This window comes from Triturus cristatus, chromosome 4_1 (assembly GCF_964204655.1).
Source record: "Triturus cristatus chromosome 4_1, aTriCri1.1, whole genome shotgun sequence".
NCBI classification, from domain to species: Eukaryota; Metazoa; Chordata; class Amphibia; order Caudata; family Salamandridae; genus Triturus; species Triturus cristatus.
In genome coordinates, this window is record NC_140585.1 from 117,771,778 (window position 1) to 117,791,099 (window position 19,322).

General features: G+C 46.6%; 1 protein-coding gene across 1 annotated transcript in view; it reads right to left on the reverse strand.

The window, feature by feature from the left end:
• Positions 1–19,322, reverse strand: part of LOC146844091 (uncharacterized) — a 144,823-nt gene that overhangs the window by 62,564 nt on the left and 62,937 nt on the right. Inside the window, exon 7 of the mRNA XM_085651760.1 lies at positions 6,814–6,948. Coding sequence (XP_085507886.1) covers positions 6,814–6,948 — 135 coding nt within the window. The remainder of the gene's footprint in view (positions 1–6,813; positions 6,949–19,322) is intronic.

Below are 19,322 nucleotides of genomic sequence, written 5' to 3' on the forward strand. Positions count from 1 at the left end.
TCGTCCTTCTTCGGGGAGTCGGCGAGGCTCCAACTTCCCTCTGGCTGCACTGGGAACCTCTTCAGGAACTCCTCACTGCAGGGTAGGCTCCCGCGGGACACGTCCAATCACCACAAGCAGGGCTCACACCGCGGCTGCGGGAGCCATGCCTCTAAGACCTTCCTTCACTTCCTGTTTTCTCTGTACAGCTTCTGAGCCCCGCCCACAGCCAGGCGTAGCAGTGGCTTGACTTCTGCTTTGCTACTCGTCTTGGCGGTGGCGGCGGCTTTGTTTCCCTCGGCAAAGTGCGGAGTGGGTACCCGCTCGTCAACAAAAGCATCAAGCGGGTTGGGCACCCGGCATTTCAAAGGTGCATGATGCGGGGTGGGCACCCGCCATTTCAAAGGTGCACGATGCGGGTGGGCCCCCTCCATTTCAAACATATACAAAGCGGAGTGGGCTCCCGCTCCTCATGAAAAGAATGTGGGGTGGGCACCCGCTCCAAGAGGCATCACAGGGGAATCCCTTTGATGGTGATTCCCTTTAAAAGGGCGGCAACTCAGCGCTGCACGCCCACACTCTCCTCCTTCTTATTAAAATATAGCGCTCACGAGGCGCTAGGTGCAGCCAAAATCTTTTAAGGTCCTGGAGGATTTAAAGACACAAAAGGTCCAAGCCAAAAGTTCTTCTAGGTTCCTGGGGCATAGCTGGGCCCAGGGAGGCCAGCAAACAGGGCCCTCCAGCAGGTAGGTAAGCCCCCATTGCGGTGCCTCCTGGGCCCCAGCAGCAGCAAGCCCCAACAAGTCAGGTTCAGCACCAGCACAGAACAGAACAACTTCATGGGGTCACTGCCCCTATATTTATATTAGGCATTCCTTTGTCTGCAGTACAAGGCATGGGGGAACCAGATGCAACTGGTTCAGGGGGAATTGGATCACTTTGTTTTCCAAGCTCCTCTTCCCCTTTGTCAGGTGGGGGCTCAGTGATAAGACACACCACAGGGGGCGGAGCCAGCATTGTCCAGGCTGGGCACAGACCTATTCAGGGTCAGGGGATTACTCCTCCCAGTACTCCCAATGCAGATGTCCCATTCAGCCTAGTGCTGACTCACCCTGCCCCTCCTGATGCCAGACACATCTCCCAGCCCCTGTCACTCACAAGCCAGACATGCAATTCACATCAGGCAGGCAGACACATAGCACACAGAAATGCCAACTTCTAAAAGTGGCATTTCTAAAATAGTTATAATAAATCTCCGCACACCATTGGGTAGCATTTATTATCACTATTCCAAATATACCAAACTTGACCACGCTGCGCCTCTCATATCAGGAATTGCCACTGAAACACTTCTCAGGGAATTCCCAATGCATTCCTATGTGATGGCAGCCCCACAGTAGTGAGAAACCAAAATGGCTGTTTGTCACTACCAGGACATGTCACACACTTAAGGTACATGCCCTATCTTTTACCTACAATGCACCCTGTCTAGAGGGCTAGCTAGGGCCTACCTTAGGGGTGACCGACATGTAGTAAAAGGGGGGTCACGGACATGGCACACCTTTTAGGTGCCACGTCACAGCGGCAGTAACACTGCGCGCACAGGCCCTGCAATGGCAAAGGCCTGAGATAGGTTTGCAAGGCTACTTTGGTGGGTGGAGCAATCACCGCACAAAGTCCACCAGTTGCATTTAATGTACCCGCCCTGGGTATATGGGATACCACTTTACAAGGGACTGACAGGTAAATCAAACAGGCCGAACAGGTGTAGAACAATCTTACCATATTTAACGCAGAAACCACACACACTTTACACTGGACAGCAGTGCTAAAGTGCCCAGAGTCCTAAAACTACCAACACCATGTCAGAAAAAAAAGGCTAGGAGAAAGGTAAAAATGTTTAGGGATGACCCTGCAAAAATGGCCAAGTCCAACAATGATATTTTGACTTGCAAAACGACACCTTTTTTTGGTACTTTAATTATGTTGGCTAGCTTCTGTCTGCAGCCACATCTGCTTCTTTTAGAAACTCCTTAACAAAGGAGATTTATTGCCTCATTAATCAAACCAATGTCCTAACCAGTCTTATCTCAAAGGAATGCAAACATTCCCCTGCTCTGTTCCGACAAAGAAGACACAGAAACACTTTTATTAGGGCAAGTGATTCCAAGCTATGCCACAGCAGGAACTCGGAAGCAGTGGGTTTATTTGAAAAGGATTGTGTGGGTCGGGTATTTAAACAGTTGCCAGTTCATCTGACTTCCTTAGAATGCGCTGTATTTTCTTTAATGCTGATTTGTGCCTCTGTATGCCCACAAACCCTTGTAATAACAATAGCTCCCGAAGTGCATGGATGACAGAGGAATATATTCATAATTATAATTTTTATTGTATTTTTTTCTCGTGGTAAATAATGTAAGATATTACTTCTGCAGGCCATGTTTATTCTTTAGTTACGATACTGCAAGGTGTATGACGGATATTTTCATAAAATATGTTTATTTATTTCAAAAGATACCTCATTACCAGAAAATAGCAAGGTAAGTGGGGGAAGGGTTGCATGCTCCGTGTTTTTTAACATTTATTATGGAAACAGCTTTATGATTGCCGCATACAGAATGTTATAGCTTTGTTGACTTGCATCGAGCCACTTGTCTTTGTGCTTTAAAGTGCCTTAGAATGGGTCAATAAATGTTTACTGATGCAAGCATACATTTCTAAATCAGACTACATGAACTAGTGTATAGCAGTTGTATAGCTCTTCAATTCCTGGCTGCACAACACCCAGGATAATGTGCTGCATGGCTAAACGCTCATAAGGTCCCAGAGGCGAGACCTATTGGCTATGCCAATGCTTGTTATTTATGTTGTTATTTCCAGGGACAATGCCCCCAAGCCTATGTTTCCGGCTCCAACTCTGCTTGGACGACACAAAAGGAAGTCAATGAAGACACTTCTAAACAGGCAAAGTGAGCTCAGGTTTTCCAGTTGCAGAGATATGAAAATGTCACATAGTAATGCATTGCCAAAGTTAGTTCAGGGTACTACGAGGGCCTGCAAACATGGCGGAAGCCAGTTTGATGCGAAAAGGTTGAACTTGTTTTCAGGGAGTGAAGGATGGTTTGTACAAATGTTATGAAATAATCTGTTTTATTTTTAGGTCTCACGTGCGGCAGCGCATGCGCTGCATGCGCTGTCTCAGCGAGACTTAAAGTAATTTGTATATTGGCTTCACCTCCGTGTAATTTCTCCTGCCCCTCGTGATTGGTTTGTGTTTAGCATTGCTGTTGTTTTCTTGATTTCTGTTGGCTGTTGGCCCTATTGTCACTTCCGTGTAGTCCCGAGGCAGCGGCGCCTAACTACAGTTTTCGTCCGCTTCTCGGCTCGCACTTAATTGCCAGATGGACATGACAGACCCTGCCGACAAATGGTTGGGGGCGTGGCGCCCCTCCTCTCCCTCCTCGCCTCTTTTCTTGCCGGTTTATGCGTAATGGGTGATTTATTCCTGCTGTGTCTAAACTGAAATAAACGCATTGCTTTAAAGTGGAATTTTTACAGTTCTTCTCTACTTGTTTTCAAAAGGAAGGCTTTGGAGCTGTTATCTGCGGGTGAACTCTTTCAAGCGAAGAGATGACAGTGCAGACGCAGCGTTTGTTCTGCCGAGGCCGCCCCTGGCTCCATAATGTGTGTAATTACGTGAGAAGCCGCGCTTCAGTGGACATCTTGTAGCCGGGAATGTATTTGTTAGTGGCTATCGCTTGCATAAAGGCTCTCTATAAATAATTGATTTGAATATTGTTTGTTTTAGCCCTTTTCGCTGTGCTCGAGGGTGGAGATAAGTAACAGATGTCAATTTGTCAATATGCCATTTTGTGGCAGTTTATTTACCCATTTTGGAAGAATGAAAGGCAGAGGTAATGATTTTGTATAGCGCTATTATGTGTTTAGTTTCAGTGCCTTTAATACAATTTTTAGCCATTGCAGTCTGTACCCATAATGCCCTTATATCCTGATCAATTAGGTGAGTGACATTGATTAAGCGCAGCTACATAGAATAGAGTAAGAAGTAATGTTTTTATGGCTGCTTAGTCAAGGACGTGTACATGAAATATTTATGATTCTTTTGGCCAGTCTTAGTGGAAACGTTTCTACCATCTTCAAACCATCTTTTGCCTTTGGAAACATTGGCTTTCGGTCCAGGGTCATCGCCAGATTCCAGATGTGGGCATTTAGGCCTACAGATGTACGGGCAAAAGGTTCTTCTAGGCGCTTTTGGATGTCGGCCAACTAGGGCTCTTCAATCACAAGTTTCCTGCAGGCAAGTCTTGTTGGGACGTGACACACTCTGCAGACACTGATGTGAAGAACAACATGCAAAGAAACAAAGCACTAGGGAAACCTGGCAACGCCGAGTGGCACAGTGCCACCGGGTGGAGGGGTGGGGGCAACCATGGGCACATAAAAGACGAGGAGCACATCGGGTGCTCCAGGGCAGTGGCCGCCTCTCGGGTCGACTTCACTCCACATCATGTGATTCTCGGCAAATCACTTAATCTCCCCGTACCTACCAGCATACTAAAAAACAAAACAAGAATGTGTCCTTGTTTAACGTACCTGGTGCTCCTGTATGGGGCCATGTGTTCAAAACACATGGCCCCATAAAGACAAGCTCCGCCGCATGTTTATTTTTGCATCTCGCTTTAAAGTGAAAGCGAGATGCAAAAATAAACCGTGGCTGCCTGTCGAGTTTTTTGCTTGCCCATGGGGTTATCTCTGCAGCAATAACACGGAGGACTGTCTTTCATTCAGCCATGGGGAGGGTTGCGGAAGTCACAGCATCGGTGCCATTCATTTTCAGCCAAAAACGTGGGTGTACAAACGCGTCCCTGTAACACACCCTTGACACCAAACGACACAAGGCATGTTTTGTGTGAGAACAGAGCACCCCTCGGCACACATGTTTTGCACCGGATAGTAATTAGGACACACTGCCTTCTCTCACTCTCTGCTCCACCCCAAAGCCTTAGTGAGTCCGGGCCACTATGAGGCCACCTGGTCGTGTACTCACTCCCTGGTGATGTCGGCAGTAACCTGCAGAGACAACTCCACCTTTCATACTTCATTGTGCAGTAAAAGCGCCATGAGGCCCAGCAGGTGAGTGGTTCCTGCTGGTGCGTTAAGTGGCCTGCAGGTGACACCACAGAATCTCTGCAGAGTTGACTTGGCCATTTATCCTTAAAAATAAAAAAATGCTGAGGCCTCCGCATAACAGCATAGCAAAGCCAAGAGAGGGGACGGGTTCCTGCTGACATCTGCAGTGAGATGCAGGTCAAATAGCGAATCTCGCAGGGCCAAATCCGCCTTTTATCCCTGCAGTTGACACTTTACGCCTGAGATTTAAAAACACCATGAAGCCGCAGGATGAAGGCTCCCTGCTGACGTCAGATGGGACATGCACGTTCAAAAATTTTGATGTTGTTTTTTCGGTTTGGCTTTGGTAGTATTTATTTCTCGGATCATATATAACTCTCATTTTACACTTTGTGCCTGTGTAATTTACAACACTTACACATTTTCTTCACTGCACTGTTCATCACTACTTTGAAGACGTCACAGGACAGTCTCTTCCTCTGATATTTACAATCTAACAAGCAGTCGAGTGGCCCTTTATTGCAATGCAATAGGTCTCGCATTTGTGAGAATCTAAGCTATTAGTATTGTAAATGAAAATGTTTTTTATGTATGTTTTAAACCCAAAACATAAATAAAAGGCATTGTCATTTACAATGCCAAAAGCTCAAACTTGCGTGAATGCGAGTCCTATTGCATTGCAAATGCTTGTTAAACTCTGATACCTGAGCAAACATGCATTAGTTATTCATGGCTACAATACATATTATAGTATTGCATAGGCGTATTGCATTTTACTATTTCTTCTGTCAGCAATTCTGCCTTACTTGCATACAATTAGAAACCATTTAGTGGCAGGTGGAGCCAAAATTCAGAGAAAACAAATTCAGGAGAATAATAATTTGCCTCCATGTAAAATATGTCTAGATTTACCCTCGTTATAATTTATCATTCCCACGAAGGATTCAGATGATGCTAAGAAAGTGAGACCCCTAGTCCTGTTGATTCATTACTATACCTGCATAGTAAAGCCGAGGTCCATAGGTGGCTGCATTGAACGGATGCAACCGCAGAGCCCTAACGTACCTCATGGCCAGAGTAGTGCATTGACAGAGGCTTTTCAAGGAATCGCATTGACAGTTGTAAAGGGTATAAAATTAGGATCCAGAATCTGGAAAGATGAAAACTTGTTCTGCGTAAGCCTAAAAGGATCCTTCACACCTAACAGCATTAAGGTTAAAGAATAAGCGTTTAAAGGCTAACCACATCTCATCAGGAGGGCCAAATATAACTAATCCTAAACGCCCTCCAACAGCCGCCAATGGATCCACGGATCAAGCTGAATTTCTCTGTCCTGTGCAAAAGGTCTTCTAGAGAAGAGGACCATAATACCTTGAAAATCTGAACCCACAGAACAGAACAATGCTACACATGCTTCAGCAAACACACATATACTTAACTACTCAACACAGTGGGAAAGGGTGCAAGCAACTGGACTCCAATTCCACCAACCCTGCATTCACACAGACATAAGGGAAACCTAGTTTCAAATTTAGCTCACACTATCTTCAGTCATATACCTCAGAAGTGGCCGAACAGTGAGGCGTAGTGCTTTATAGAACCATAAAATAAGTCAATGCGCGCATGCTCCTCTTGAAAGAAGCTGGCGCACGCGCGCTCTCATCTAGTGGACAGATCGCTCACCGTTATGATGATCCTGGTCGTCTTCATTTTTGGTTTCCGTGTCGGTCAGGGCGATCTTGCAGACGCTGAGGAGATACATGTTACTCACTGGTTGATCGAAACCTTTAACCGCTAGGAAGGCGCCGGTGGATAGACCTCAATAAGAACAAGAGAGACACGTTGAGTCCACTTTCTGCAAATCTCAGAATATTGGGCAGCATTTGTCAGATTTTGCAAATGGGAGCACAAGAAATACTTTCTTGTAAATAATTCGTAGGAGGCAATTTCGTGAAACTGGGGCTCTTTCAGTTGAATTATCTGTTAAATTTCACCTCTAAAAGAATAATATCTTTTCAGAACAATGAATACTGTTGTAATTGATACTGGAAAAACATTTTAGGAGAAAAGTTCTAAGGTTTGTCAATTATTAGCAAGACAAAAGCAACCACTGTGTACAGATGTTACACATTTATAACTAGTGTAGTCTGGTGATGCTTGTACGCATGGCCTGTGTGTGCGCGTGTTCATAACGACTAGCCACATGTATTCAAACATTCAATTACAATTCAAAGATCTTTATTTCGGCACCAGACTATAAAAACACATAAAAACCAGTGAAACAGCATAACACGAAATATACGATGTAATGCAAGTAATCAGATATTTGTGACCTTTGTATTCAACAAAGATATGCTGCCACGCTACAAATCAAATACATCCCCCTATAAACATCAGACAAGAGTACGGCACAGAGAAGGTGTTATGTCTCTGATCAAGAATTCATTCATAAACAAATAGGAAATTAGGCAACAGCATTGATTAAAATTCATAAAAACAAATACCTTGCTATTACAATAGTAGGACACCACTTAGTCATATCTCATCAAAATTGCATTAAACATTTGGCGGTTAGCTACTCTGCTGTTTTTCCTGGACAATGCGCGCTTTCTGCCTTGTTCTCCACATTCCCAGCATATAACGAGAGAGGGCAAAAACCAAAGGTTTGCTAGTATAATATCTCAGTATCCTTAGGGCTTCTTTGTGCTTCCTGCTGCCTAAATTCCGAAACAGCGAATAATCCAACACCTCCTGTTACTCTTATAGGCTGGGAAACAAGACAGCACGTGTTCAACTGTTTCATTTGTGGCGCCACACGAAGGACACAGCCGCTCATGGGCTTTCGATACTCGTGCCTGCTTAACAGTGAAAGAATGTTCCATATCAAAATTACAACTACAGTCACCTAGCTAATGGAGGCTCTACCTCACCCAAAAAGTCCTCCTTTGCTAAGGTATCCTTGACTGCAAGAAAAGTGTCTGTTAGGGGACCATGCCTCAACTGGGAACATAGAAGCATATCTATGTACTGCCAGTAAACAGTCTTAATCATATTCTTTGGGGTGGACACAGCCTCATGTGGGGCACTCCAAAGACTGGGTATCCCAATCTCACTCACTGTGGACTTCATATACTTAATCCACAGAATCTTACTAGATCTTGAGTAAGGTAGAATTTCTTCTAGCCCTTGGCAATAAGAGAGGAGCTCCAGGATGGCCCAGATCCTCCTCCAATACAGCAGTGGGTGCAGTCCTAACCTTTCGGAGAGAGTTCTCAGCCCAAAAGCCAGCCTAAGAGGAAGCAAAGGGGTACTTGCAGGTACACCTACTAACTGATACATAAAACGATTTGACACCCTCTTGCCCGATGTCGTCTTCTTCACAGAAACTTGGACCAACACCACCTCCGGCCCGACATCACCACTGCCATCCTGGACGGCTACAAGATACAGAGAAAGGACCGCCCTCACCGCCTGGGAAGAGGGATCGCCATCGCACACAAGACCCCCCTCCGACTCTCTACATCCAGCACGAGTGATCCCCACTCCAACACAGAACACCTCCACTTCCAGATCCAGACCAGCCCCAGGACTATGCTACACGGCACCCTCATTTACAGACCACCAGGACCCCGCACCCAGGCAGCAACCACCATCACCGAGCTCGCCACGCCCCACGCCATCACCTCCACTGACTACATTCTACTCGGGGATCTGAACTTCCACCTCGACAACAGCAACGACCCCAACTCCACCACTCTCCTCGAGAACCTCTACCACCTCGGACAGAAGCAGCTCGTCAACACACCCACCCACAGAGCAGGTCACACCCTCGACCCCATCTTCGCGGGAGGATACAAAATCCGCTTCAGCCACACCACCCAGCCCATCTGGACCGACCACCACTGCGTACATTTCACCTTCAACACCACCACCGCACCCAAGACCGCCCCGCGTCCGCCACGATGGAACTGGGGCAAGGTCACTGAGGAACTCCTCAACACCGTCCTCCTCCAAGACCCCCCAGCGTCATGACCGACACCAACTCTGCAGCTCGGGAATTTCACCGCTGGGTCTCCTGCTGCGCCAACAAGCTGGCTCCTCTCCGCCACCCCACCAAACAATGCCCTCTGAAGGCGGCCTGGTTCACCGCAGAACTCCAAGAAGCCCGACGCTCCTGCAGACGCCTAGAGAAAACCTGGAGGAACGAGAAAACCTCAGAAGCAAGGAACAACCACAAGAGCGCCCTCAAGGAATACCACCAGCACATAAGAGACACCAAACGGGCCTTCATAAGAGACAAAGTCAAGACCAACGCGACCAACGTCAAGGAACTGTTCAACATCATTCAGCAGTTCGCAAAATCCACCAGCGAAACCATGGACGTCACACCCTCCCAGGAACTCTGCGACAAGCTCAGCTCCTACTTCCACCTGAAGATCAAGGCCCTCTATGACAACTTCAGCGAGCCAGCACCTAACATCACTCCCCCTCTCACCACCACCAAGAAGCCGACCCTCACATCCTGGACACCTGCGACCGTAGAGCACATCACTGCGACCATGAAGAAAACTCACTCAGGAGCCCCAACGGACCCCTGCCCTCCACACATCTTCCACAGGGCCGCGACTGTATTTGCTCCCGAACTAGGATGGACGATCGACACCTCCCTCAGATCCGGCACCCGCCCAGATGACTGGAAACGTGCAGAGGTGAAACCCCTTCTCAAGAAACCAACGGCCGACCCAACGGACCTGAAAAACTACCAGCCCATCTCTCTCCTCCCCTTCGCAGCCAACGTCACCGAGAGACTCGTAAACACCCAGCTGACCACCTTCATCGAACCGAACTCCATCCTAGATGCCTCCCAGTCTGGTTTCCGCAGGAATCACAGCACAAAGACCGCCCTCCTCGCCGCCACGGACGACATCCGCATGCTACTAGACCAGGGACACCCTGCGGCCCTCATCCTTCTAGACCTCTCCACAGCCTTCGACACGGTCTCGCACCGCAAGCTAGCTATCAGACTCCACGATGCAGGGATACAAGGAGCCGCACTCGACTGGATTCAATCCTTCCTCTCCGGCAGAACCCAGAGGATCAGACTCTCCCCTTCCTCTCCGAACCCACTGACATCATCTGCGGAGTACCCCAAGGATCATCACTCAGCCTGACGCTCTTCAACATCTACATGGCTCCCATCGCCGCTATCGTTAGACAGCATGGGCTCAGCATTGTTTCCTACACCGACAACACCCAGCTCATCCTCTCACTCACAAAGAGTCCCGAAGACACCAGACTCTGCCCAAAACCTTAGCATCATCCTTGACTCCTCCCTCTCCATGAATCGCTAGATAAACGCTGTTGCCTCACCTAGCTTCAACTGCCTTCGCATCCTCCATAAGACATTTGAATGGATCCCCCGGACTGCAGAAAGACTATCACCCACGCACTCATAACCAACAGACTTGACTATGGCAACGCCCTCTACGCCCGACTCAACAGAACTCTTCTACACAAACTCCAAACAATCCAGAATGTCACAGCCAGACTCATCCTCGGGACACCGCGTCACAAGCACATGACACAACACCTACGGGGCCTCCATTGGCTCCCCGTCGAGAAGAGGATCACCTTCAAACTCCTCACCCATGCCTACTAATCCCTCAACAACATCGGACCCAAATACCTCAACGACAGAGTATCCTTCCACGTACCCCAGAGGAACCTCCGCTCCGCTGACCTCGCCATGGCAGAGGTCCCCCGCATCCTCAGAAACAAAACCGGTGGGAGAGCCTTCTCCTACATTGCAGCCAAGACCTGGAACGAACTTCCTGTCAACATCAGACGCTCCCCGACCCTGCACACGTTCAGAAAGGACCTTGAGACCTGGCTCTTCGACTGATCCTGAACTGCCTCCCCCCAGCACCTTGAGACCCTCACGGGTGAGTAGCGCGCTATTCAAACCCCTGATTGATTGATTGATTGAACTAATGTGGATATATCTAAATGCCCCTTAACTCTGCGCCATAGGAAGCTGACCCCAGTGCCTGACGATTATATATCAGTAAAGCAGGTTGGATAGGGCGAAACTGTGACCTAGCACCATCTTAAGAATTCCTCCTGACACTTGTAACCTACGCTGAATAATGTGTGCTTGCCACCCCAGGTGTTCATTCAGTGTTATACCTAGGTAAACAAAAGGGCCCCAGATAGTGTTGGGTTAGCCCTTGTCGAGGGCCCAGGGTTCTGGACCATTTACTTAGTTTTGCTCACGTTGATCTCTAGGCGCCTCATTTGACAGAAACACACAAGTTGATTCAAGGCTTTTTGAAGTCCCATGGGTGATTTGGAGAGGAGTAAATATAATCTGCAAACATGAGGACCAGAACCCTCAAGCTTGCCAATCTGGGTGTGTCATTATCACACTGGTCTAAAAAATGTACAAGTCCATTAACATAAAGTGTGAACAACGTAGGCACCAATATGCACCCCTTGCCTAACCCCTCTAGTCACAAGGAAAGGACCAGCCAACTCACCTGCACTTCCAAACCTAACTTGCACATAATTCTTATGATGCGGTCTATTTATAATGTCGAGCAGTCAGTTTGGCACCTCATCTCAGAAAGAACCCCCAAAGCGTTGACTTGTGTCCTAAGTCGAGGGCAGTGCATAGGCCAATAAAAACAACATAGAGTCGTCTCCCAACAAATATGACAGTCTTCCAATACGACACCTGCAGATGGAACACTTGCTCAATAGTGCTAGTCAATTCTTTGATCCCTGCCTGAAGAGGAGCCAGAAACCCATTATCAGATGTGGGCAGGTCATGTGAACTCTTTTTAGAAATAGGGATGATTTTGGCTCCTGCCTATGTTGAGGGAATAGGTGCCACTTTCATAATAGCTGTTAAAAACACTGACAAATAAGCACTCTTGCTTGGCTCACTCACAAATAGACCACTGGCGATTTTATCTAATCAAGGCGCTTTGTTAGAAACAATTCCCCTTTTTGCTATGCTAATTCTTGCGCAGTGATTTCCAGGGCTCCGAAATCTTGCCTGCCTGTGCTGCGCCCTAAATGGACAACCTTTGGGTACAGTCTTGCTACCCTTTATTGCTTTCAAACAATTGTATTAGTTGTTCCCCAGAACCCAGTGAGTTACTTACCATGGCATGGTGACCTTCCTCCAGGGAATATAAACTAGAGAGATGCAACACCCAGTCACTGGCAACCATGTTGTTTTCTATGAAGCAAAACTCCTCCCTGCTGCCAGAGCACACCCTAATTTCCAGAAAGAGCAATGATTGTCCAAGCTGGCAGAATCCAAGAGGGCCTCCCATATTCCCCGCTCCAAGTCCTTTTTGGCCTCAGAAAGCACTTTTTTATTAGACTGTGGTGGTTTATGTTCCCTTTTAATTGCTTGAATAGGTTCAGTCTTGTCTTCTCTGCATGATTTATTATACCAGGTTGTGGGCGCGTCCTCTCCAATGTTTGCCCTCATTCAATCACAAAGTGATTCCTCAGGCTTTTAAACATCGATCGTGGGCTTCGGATATCGCACTCAATATCTCAGGGGCTTCTACTAGCTGGTCCAGAAGCACCAACCCCTCCATGCCATTGGCAGATAATCTGTAAATCTCACTGGTGGACTCCTGGGAGTATTTTAAACAACTTGATTTAACCCTGCTTTTATTACTAGTTTATTATCAGTCTTCTGCCAAGGGGTTCACATTGGAACTAAATTGTGCACTGTGGACAAACTCCACTTGAGAATCAGGGCAGTAGGATTGCTATCAAAGTGGGGGAGAACTATCATGTCAATCATGAGCGGCCACAATTTGACATCGAGCAATTTGTGGTCTATTAAGCTAGTGTGACTTGGCCTATTACATATCTGGTTGCCTAATTTGTCGGAATTTGATCTACCATTGCAGGCCTGAAGCCCCTGATTTAGGTTAAGTGCGTTAATTTGGACTGCAGCAGGAGACCATCTCTTGATGAGAGGAATTTCTAACTCAGGGATAGAGCAGGCTGCATCTTCGTCTGCCGCAAGGGCCTGGCTGTCCGCACAGGGTTCAAATTGACAACTGAAATCCCCCACACAATTTTCCTTGCAGAGGCTGAGAGTGTGGCTAAAGGCCCATTCAATATATCCACAAATATAGATTCCTTTTGTTCCCAGTTGGTCTGCAATAAATACTATAAATATAGTATGTTACATCTGAGGTCGCTTTCAAACTAAGGCACACAATGTCAGGGGAGACGATATTGGTCACTTTCAATGGGCCACATGTGGAAGTTCTAGCTCAAAGCATTAAACCCCAGGAGGGCTTGCCCTTCCCAGAGGATGTGGCCACTTTGTAAAAATGTTCGTACCCTACATGATGGAGGGCCTGCGTAGACCATGTCTATTGAAAGATACAAAAGTCATGTTGGTCTATGAATTCACACCAATCGGGAATAAGTAGTTTGGATGCCAGCCCAGCTCCATTCCAGGAGATACATTTGGTATGCACAGTCTCCTCAATGTGAACCGTCTTGTCTGGTTAAGCGGTATGTAAGATTTTTGTGGCTGAATAAGAGGACCCAGCAGGATCTAGTATCTCCAATAGCATTGGGTGGGTACCACAAATACTTTGAATGACTCGGCCTAATTCGGCGCTATCCTTTACAATGCCCGGGTTACCATACCCCACCATGGGAATGGTATGCACTACATCCCCATATGTACCATTTAATTGGGGAATCTTTTTTGGCTGGACTCTTTTAATTCCTTCACTAATATGAGAAAAAAAGACCCAACCAATACTAGTAGTTGGGGTGTTTGTGTTTGACTTACATACGTACTGAACTTTTTCTGTCTCATCATTGGGCTGTGTACGACCGTGTCCATCGCCAGGTTATGTACAACAATGCCCTCATTTTCAGCTCCTACATTATAGGTGGTGTATTGCATTCTATTCAGTGGTAACCATAATAAAATTTAGTAGACTGGCCACTAGGTAATTCTAGATTTTCATAACTTTGGATTCTGGTTTCAAACTGAAAAGATCTCCACAATATCTCCTTCCATCGGGAGCCCATTCAGACTGCCATACTACCTGTTAATAAGAATGAACCCTTTGATGAAGCATGCCACCAATAGTGGGTGAGGGCACTGCTTTCTAGAAAAAGAAAACACTTCTTGGACAGAGGAGGATCTAATGATCCACTTTCTGTTTAGGTTCACCATATATTTAGTTGCCCGGTTCATCCCCATTTTATGCTGAATGATACTGGTCCTAACTGACTGACGGTCCCATGGGCTCTGCTAACGAGGCCCAGGGCCAGTGCTATGCTATGTTTAAAAAGGTACATGTAATTGGTTACACTTACAATTGGCATTGACAGACCCTATAAGTCCCTAATATATAATAGGTCTAGGGGAGTCAAACTACATACAAGTCCCTAGTATATAATAGGGCATCGAAGTTTAGAGGCCCAGTAGATTTCCCGCACTGCTGAGTGCCTGCTGTCCTTTTAAAGGCACCCTGGCTTTGCAGACTGTTGCTAAAAATGAAAATGTGTGCAACCACAACTTTGCTGGTATGGGCACTTCAAAAGTGACAATCTATCTTTTTTTGACGTATTAGGCATCCCCAAGGTCTCATCTAGGTGTCTCAGGGGTGGGGTGGCCGGTAACTATAAGGAGAGACCTTATAAAATACGTTTTATATGCCCTGGTGAGGGACAAACTGCCCATTTCATTTTACCCCATTGCAGATCCTTAGCTCCATAGGCTAACATTGCAATATTTTATTCAGGTATAACTATAGCTAGGAAAGGAGAAATATCATTCAAGGACTTAAAAGATTGGTATTGATGAATTCAACAACTTGCCACTGTTGAATTTATCATAACTCGTACAGAATACAAGTTATAGAACTTTCTCTTCTGTAAGCCAAAATCAATCCTCATAGTCATCTTTGCTGATTGGTCAGCCTTATCGGGCTTAGCCAGGCTGCTTTGATTAGGTGATAAGTGGCCTGGCCGGAGCAAAGGTTATCTGATGGAGAGAGCTCTGAAGCTGAGGATGATGAGTCCTGCAGAGGGGGATGGGTAAATCAAACTGAGGTCAAAGAGAGAGCAGATCAGTAAGGTATGCCAGGAGTACCTACCCCCACATCCTATGCCCCAGCTTGATGGCAGGTTTAGGACAGGAATTTGCAGAGGTCAGAGGGAGGAGAGTTAATGGACATGAGCCACACCATATGGGTTGCTTTGGCTCCCTCATACTCCTCTGGAGAGAAATCGTCCATGTTGGATTTTGGACGTGCATTGCTTTGTGGGACAAGAAGATGACACATTTTGGAGGAATTTGTTATGCTTTTGGGTGGCGCCCAGCATCTCACTGGACAGAGGTGCCCCTCTGCTTGTCATCCCTAGAACACTGAATAAATATGTTAGAGCTTGCATAGTCTCTCAGTTCTGCTGGCTGAAACCACACAGAAAAAAGGAGTTCCCTGCTGGAATCTGGATTTACACCCAAAGGCCTGCAGTCTGAATGACTGCACCATCTAGTAATACAGACCTGGGGACTGAGCCTTGCTTTAAAGAAGGGTAAAAGAGTGGACTCTCTGCAAGCTACAGATTAACAGACCCCAGCTGCATCATCTCCAATAACAGTCCCCATTCTGGAGTGTGTCCAGTGGACTTTTAAGGATTTGGCCAGATGCATTGTGGGGACTGTGGACCAGAAATCCCAGAGACCATCTAGGAGATTCCAGACCTTTGGATTGGTGAGTTGGACACTTAGAACCTAAAAGGAGACCTTAAGGAAGCACCTCCTGAAGTTTGAAGAACTTTTGTGAAAAAGCTCCATGAGACGACCGACCCGACATCGAGAGTCAAGCCAACTACCTTCAACTGTGACCCGGTTAGGATTTCAGGTTCAGCCCGCTGAAAGCTCCGTAGCTCCAGACTTCCAGGATCTGACCGGGCCTCGTGAAATGTCAAGCCGGCGAATCCTCTCCGAATCCGGCCTGCTGTGGAGGCTAGAGCGACATATTAAGAAAAAGCTCTAGAAAGGTTTCTAAGTGTGAAGGTACAATTTTGACCAGGGCCTCCTGCTTGTGTATACAACCAGATCTTCATCGCAGACGGCCTTAAACTTTGACTTTGTCCTGGTCAAGCGTGACCAGATGTCCCAGAGTGGTGCTATATGTTTTTAAGCACTATAAAGTGGTTAATCGGTTCCCTACATTGGAGCTTTGTCATTTTGGTGTCCATTTGTTCACAAAAATACTTCCCCTCTTTATAAATTGGTGTGGATTTTTATTGTGTATTGTGTTTCATTTATTTGATGAAATAGTGTATTTAAATCCTTTTCACTCCTGCCTCCTAAGTTAGACCTGACTGCTCATTGTCAGCTACCAAGGGTTGAGCAAGGGGCTAATGTACTGAGACCTTTACTAGACCCTATACCTTGTTGATGGCCTTATTACTAGTGGTAGGTGCATACTTACTTCCTACCAATATCCCTCTTTCCAACAAACATTAATTTTGTTTCAAGGTGCACACACCACACACGAGTAATGACTTAGACCATATATTTCCCTCATTCGAGTCAATGTGAAAGGAAAGAATAAAGTATGGTACCACCAAATTGTGCTGCTAAAAGAAGAGAAAATACCAAGTAAGAAATATTATGCTTCTTATATTTTTTTTATCTGTAAGTGCTCCTGTGACTCCACTGTGCATAGTGTCCTGGGGCTCTGTAGGTATTTGCACCCGCTTCTCATGTTCCTGGGGCATTCTCATATATGTGGCCCCTTATATAATATAGACCATGGCAGGACACATTTTGTGCTAGTGCAAACACAAGGGGGAGTTAGTTCATTGGTAGAGAAACCTTTTCTGTTATGCTTGTGGAGTATTAAAGGGGCAGGCACAATGGCAATGAAGTCATCAGGAGTCGCATTGACTGTGCACTACATATGGAGTTGAGAACAGTGCGCAGCCCAAAGGTGCCCTTTGTAACGGTCTAATGAACCGACCTAGACCCTCCATAACAGGCAGATGCAGTAAAGACACTGGACCACCTGCAGTGGGCATGCCTTTCTCCCTAATAAGAGGCAGATCCACCCACAGAGAAAGAGGCACCTATGACTTAAATATGCAACTCCATACTTTAGTGATTTGCTCTCCTCAATGCAGGGGAGGGCTGTGAGAGTTCATGCCTGTGCACACTCTCCTGGCCTGCACCAGGTGCACTGTGGTGAAAAGAGCCAACGTGCGCCCTATTTATAATTTGGGCCCAGGGTTCTTGGAGCTTACGTGTTTCTTATAGAGATGTCAAGTGGACACTGAAAGGGAACTGACACCTTTTTATGAGATAGTCCTTTAATGTGGTCACAGAAGTGAGAAACTGTAAATCCCCTAGCTCCTTGCTGGTGGGGAAGGGGTTTTTAGGGCTCATTTTTCTTTTTTTACAAAGGAGCTCAGGTTTTGTAGATATGTGGGGTCCTTTTTTAAGCAGTGACATAGCAAATTTGAGTGAAGCAGGGGCAGTGGCACCTGGGCCTAGGGGTGTAATGGGCCTCTTGCAACCTAACTATTGCTGCTTTCTTAACTGGAATTGCAGTTGGGCACATTTTCTTGCTAGCAGTAGGGCCCTGGGGCCCCAATGCTGTTCAATGTGGCTGCAGACATTGAAAGAGCGGGGGAGGGAGATGTCGAGACTGCTTTTTCTCAAAAGGACAGCCTGTTTCTTTTTCCGGCCTCAGGCTTTGGAGTGATGGCTCAGTGCAGGGGGCAGAAGAGACAGTTTACATCACAGGGTTGTAGCAATTAGAGGTGCAGCAGGCAGAGTGACATCAAGGAAATACGACTTACAAGCCATGGCCACTATTCACACTGAGACTTTTCTGAAGAAATACAAAGGCTTCTAACAAATGCTCGGTCAAGCACAAGTAAAAACTCAAGGGCTTATTTCAAGCCCATTGTGACGCAGTTGCGTCACTTTTATCGATGCACCGGCAGGGCAATGGGCCTCCCCATATTTACAAGGCCATGTAAAGTTACCCTGCGTTTCTTTTCATGGCCTTGTAAATATGTTTCCCTTTCATGCATAACTCTACATGAAAGGGGCATTCCGTGGGTGTTGTTGTGGGTGTTCCCATGCAACATGCATGGAACTTGACGCCTTCTCAGATTTACAACATTTTGGAAACCAGGGAATGCGTCACAAGAGGACCAAGCACCATGCTTATCACTAATGGGGCTCAATGTGTATAACTTCTAATTAACATCACAAGAGTAACCACCCCTATAGGTCCTCAAAAAGGGAAGAAAAAAATGTAATACCTTTCAAAAGAGTGGCATCAGGGCTGAAGTGTTAGAGGGGCATCAGGGCTGAAGTGTTAGAGGGGCCACCTATAACCAAATCACTTCTGTCTAATTACCCAAAGTATTCTTCCTTGCTTATATCAAGGTCATAGAACCTTTGCTGTGACAGAGTTGTTTGGGGTCTAGAAACGGCCAAGAGGCGTGGGAAATAGAAGCTGAGCAGTCCATTTAAAGAGACATCTTAGTTTTGGCCTCAAAAATATGGCCCAGATGGGGGTATTTGGTTAACTAAGGCTCATTATTTTTAAGCAAGGGCAAAGGCGATAGCCTGCTTCACAGTGGGGCCCAGAGGTGGGCAAGACCTACTGAATCTCAATTTTGGCTGGCCTAAGCAGGGCAGTGGGACCCACTTTTCATGCCACCCTCAGGGTCCAGAGTCCCCTCGCAGCGGAGAGAGTTGTAGAGTGACGGAGGCAGCCTGTTTCAGGCGAAGTCATTGGTGAGAGCGGAAAAGATAGCCTGCTTTGTAGACACCTAGCTGTTTTTAGTGCTGCTGGAATAGTTGCTTGGGGGCCATGGAGTGTGAGGGGTTCATGCCCCCCCCAAAAAAATTCTGTTTTCATTGATGCATTTGCTCATTCGAAACTCACACATTAGTGTTGGCTATGGACAACCCCGGAAATGGTTTCCTAATCCCCACTCCCTTCACCCCTTCCTGCCCACACTGATCCTTGCCATGAAGTCACGCATCAGTACAATGGTTCTGAAAGATGCAATCAGTTCAAATGCACCTAACTATGGGCAACGCTTGAATGCGTGAAAGAATGACCACAGAGGAGAAGCCGGCAAATCACCACTGTTAATCC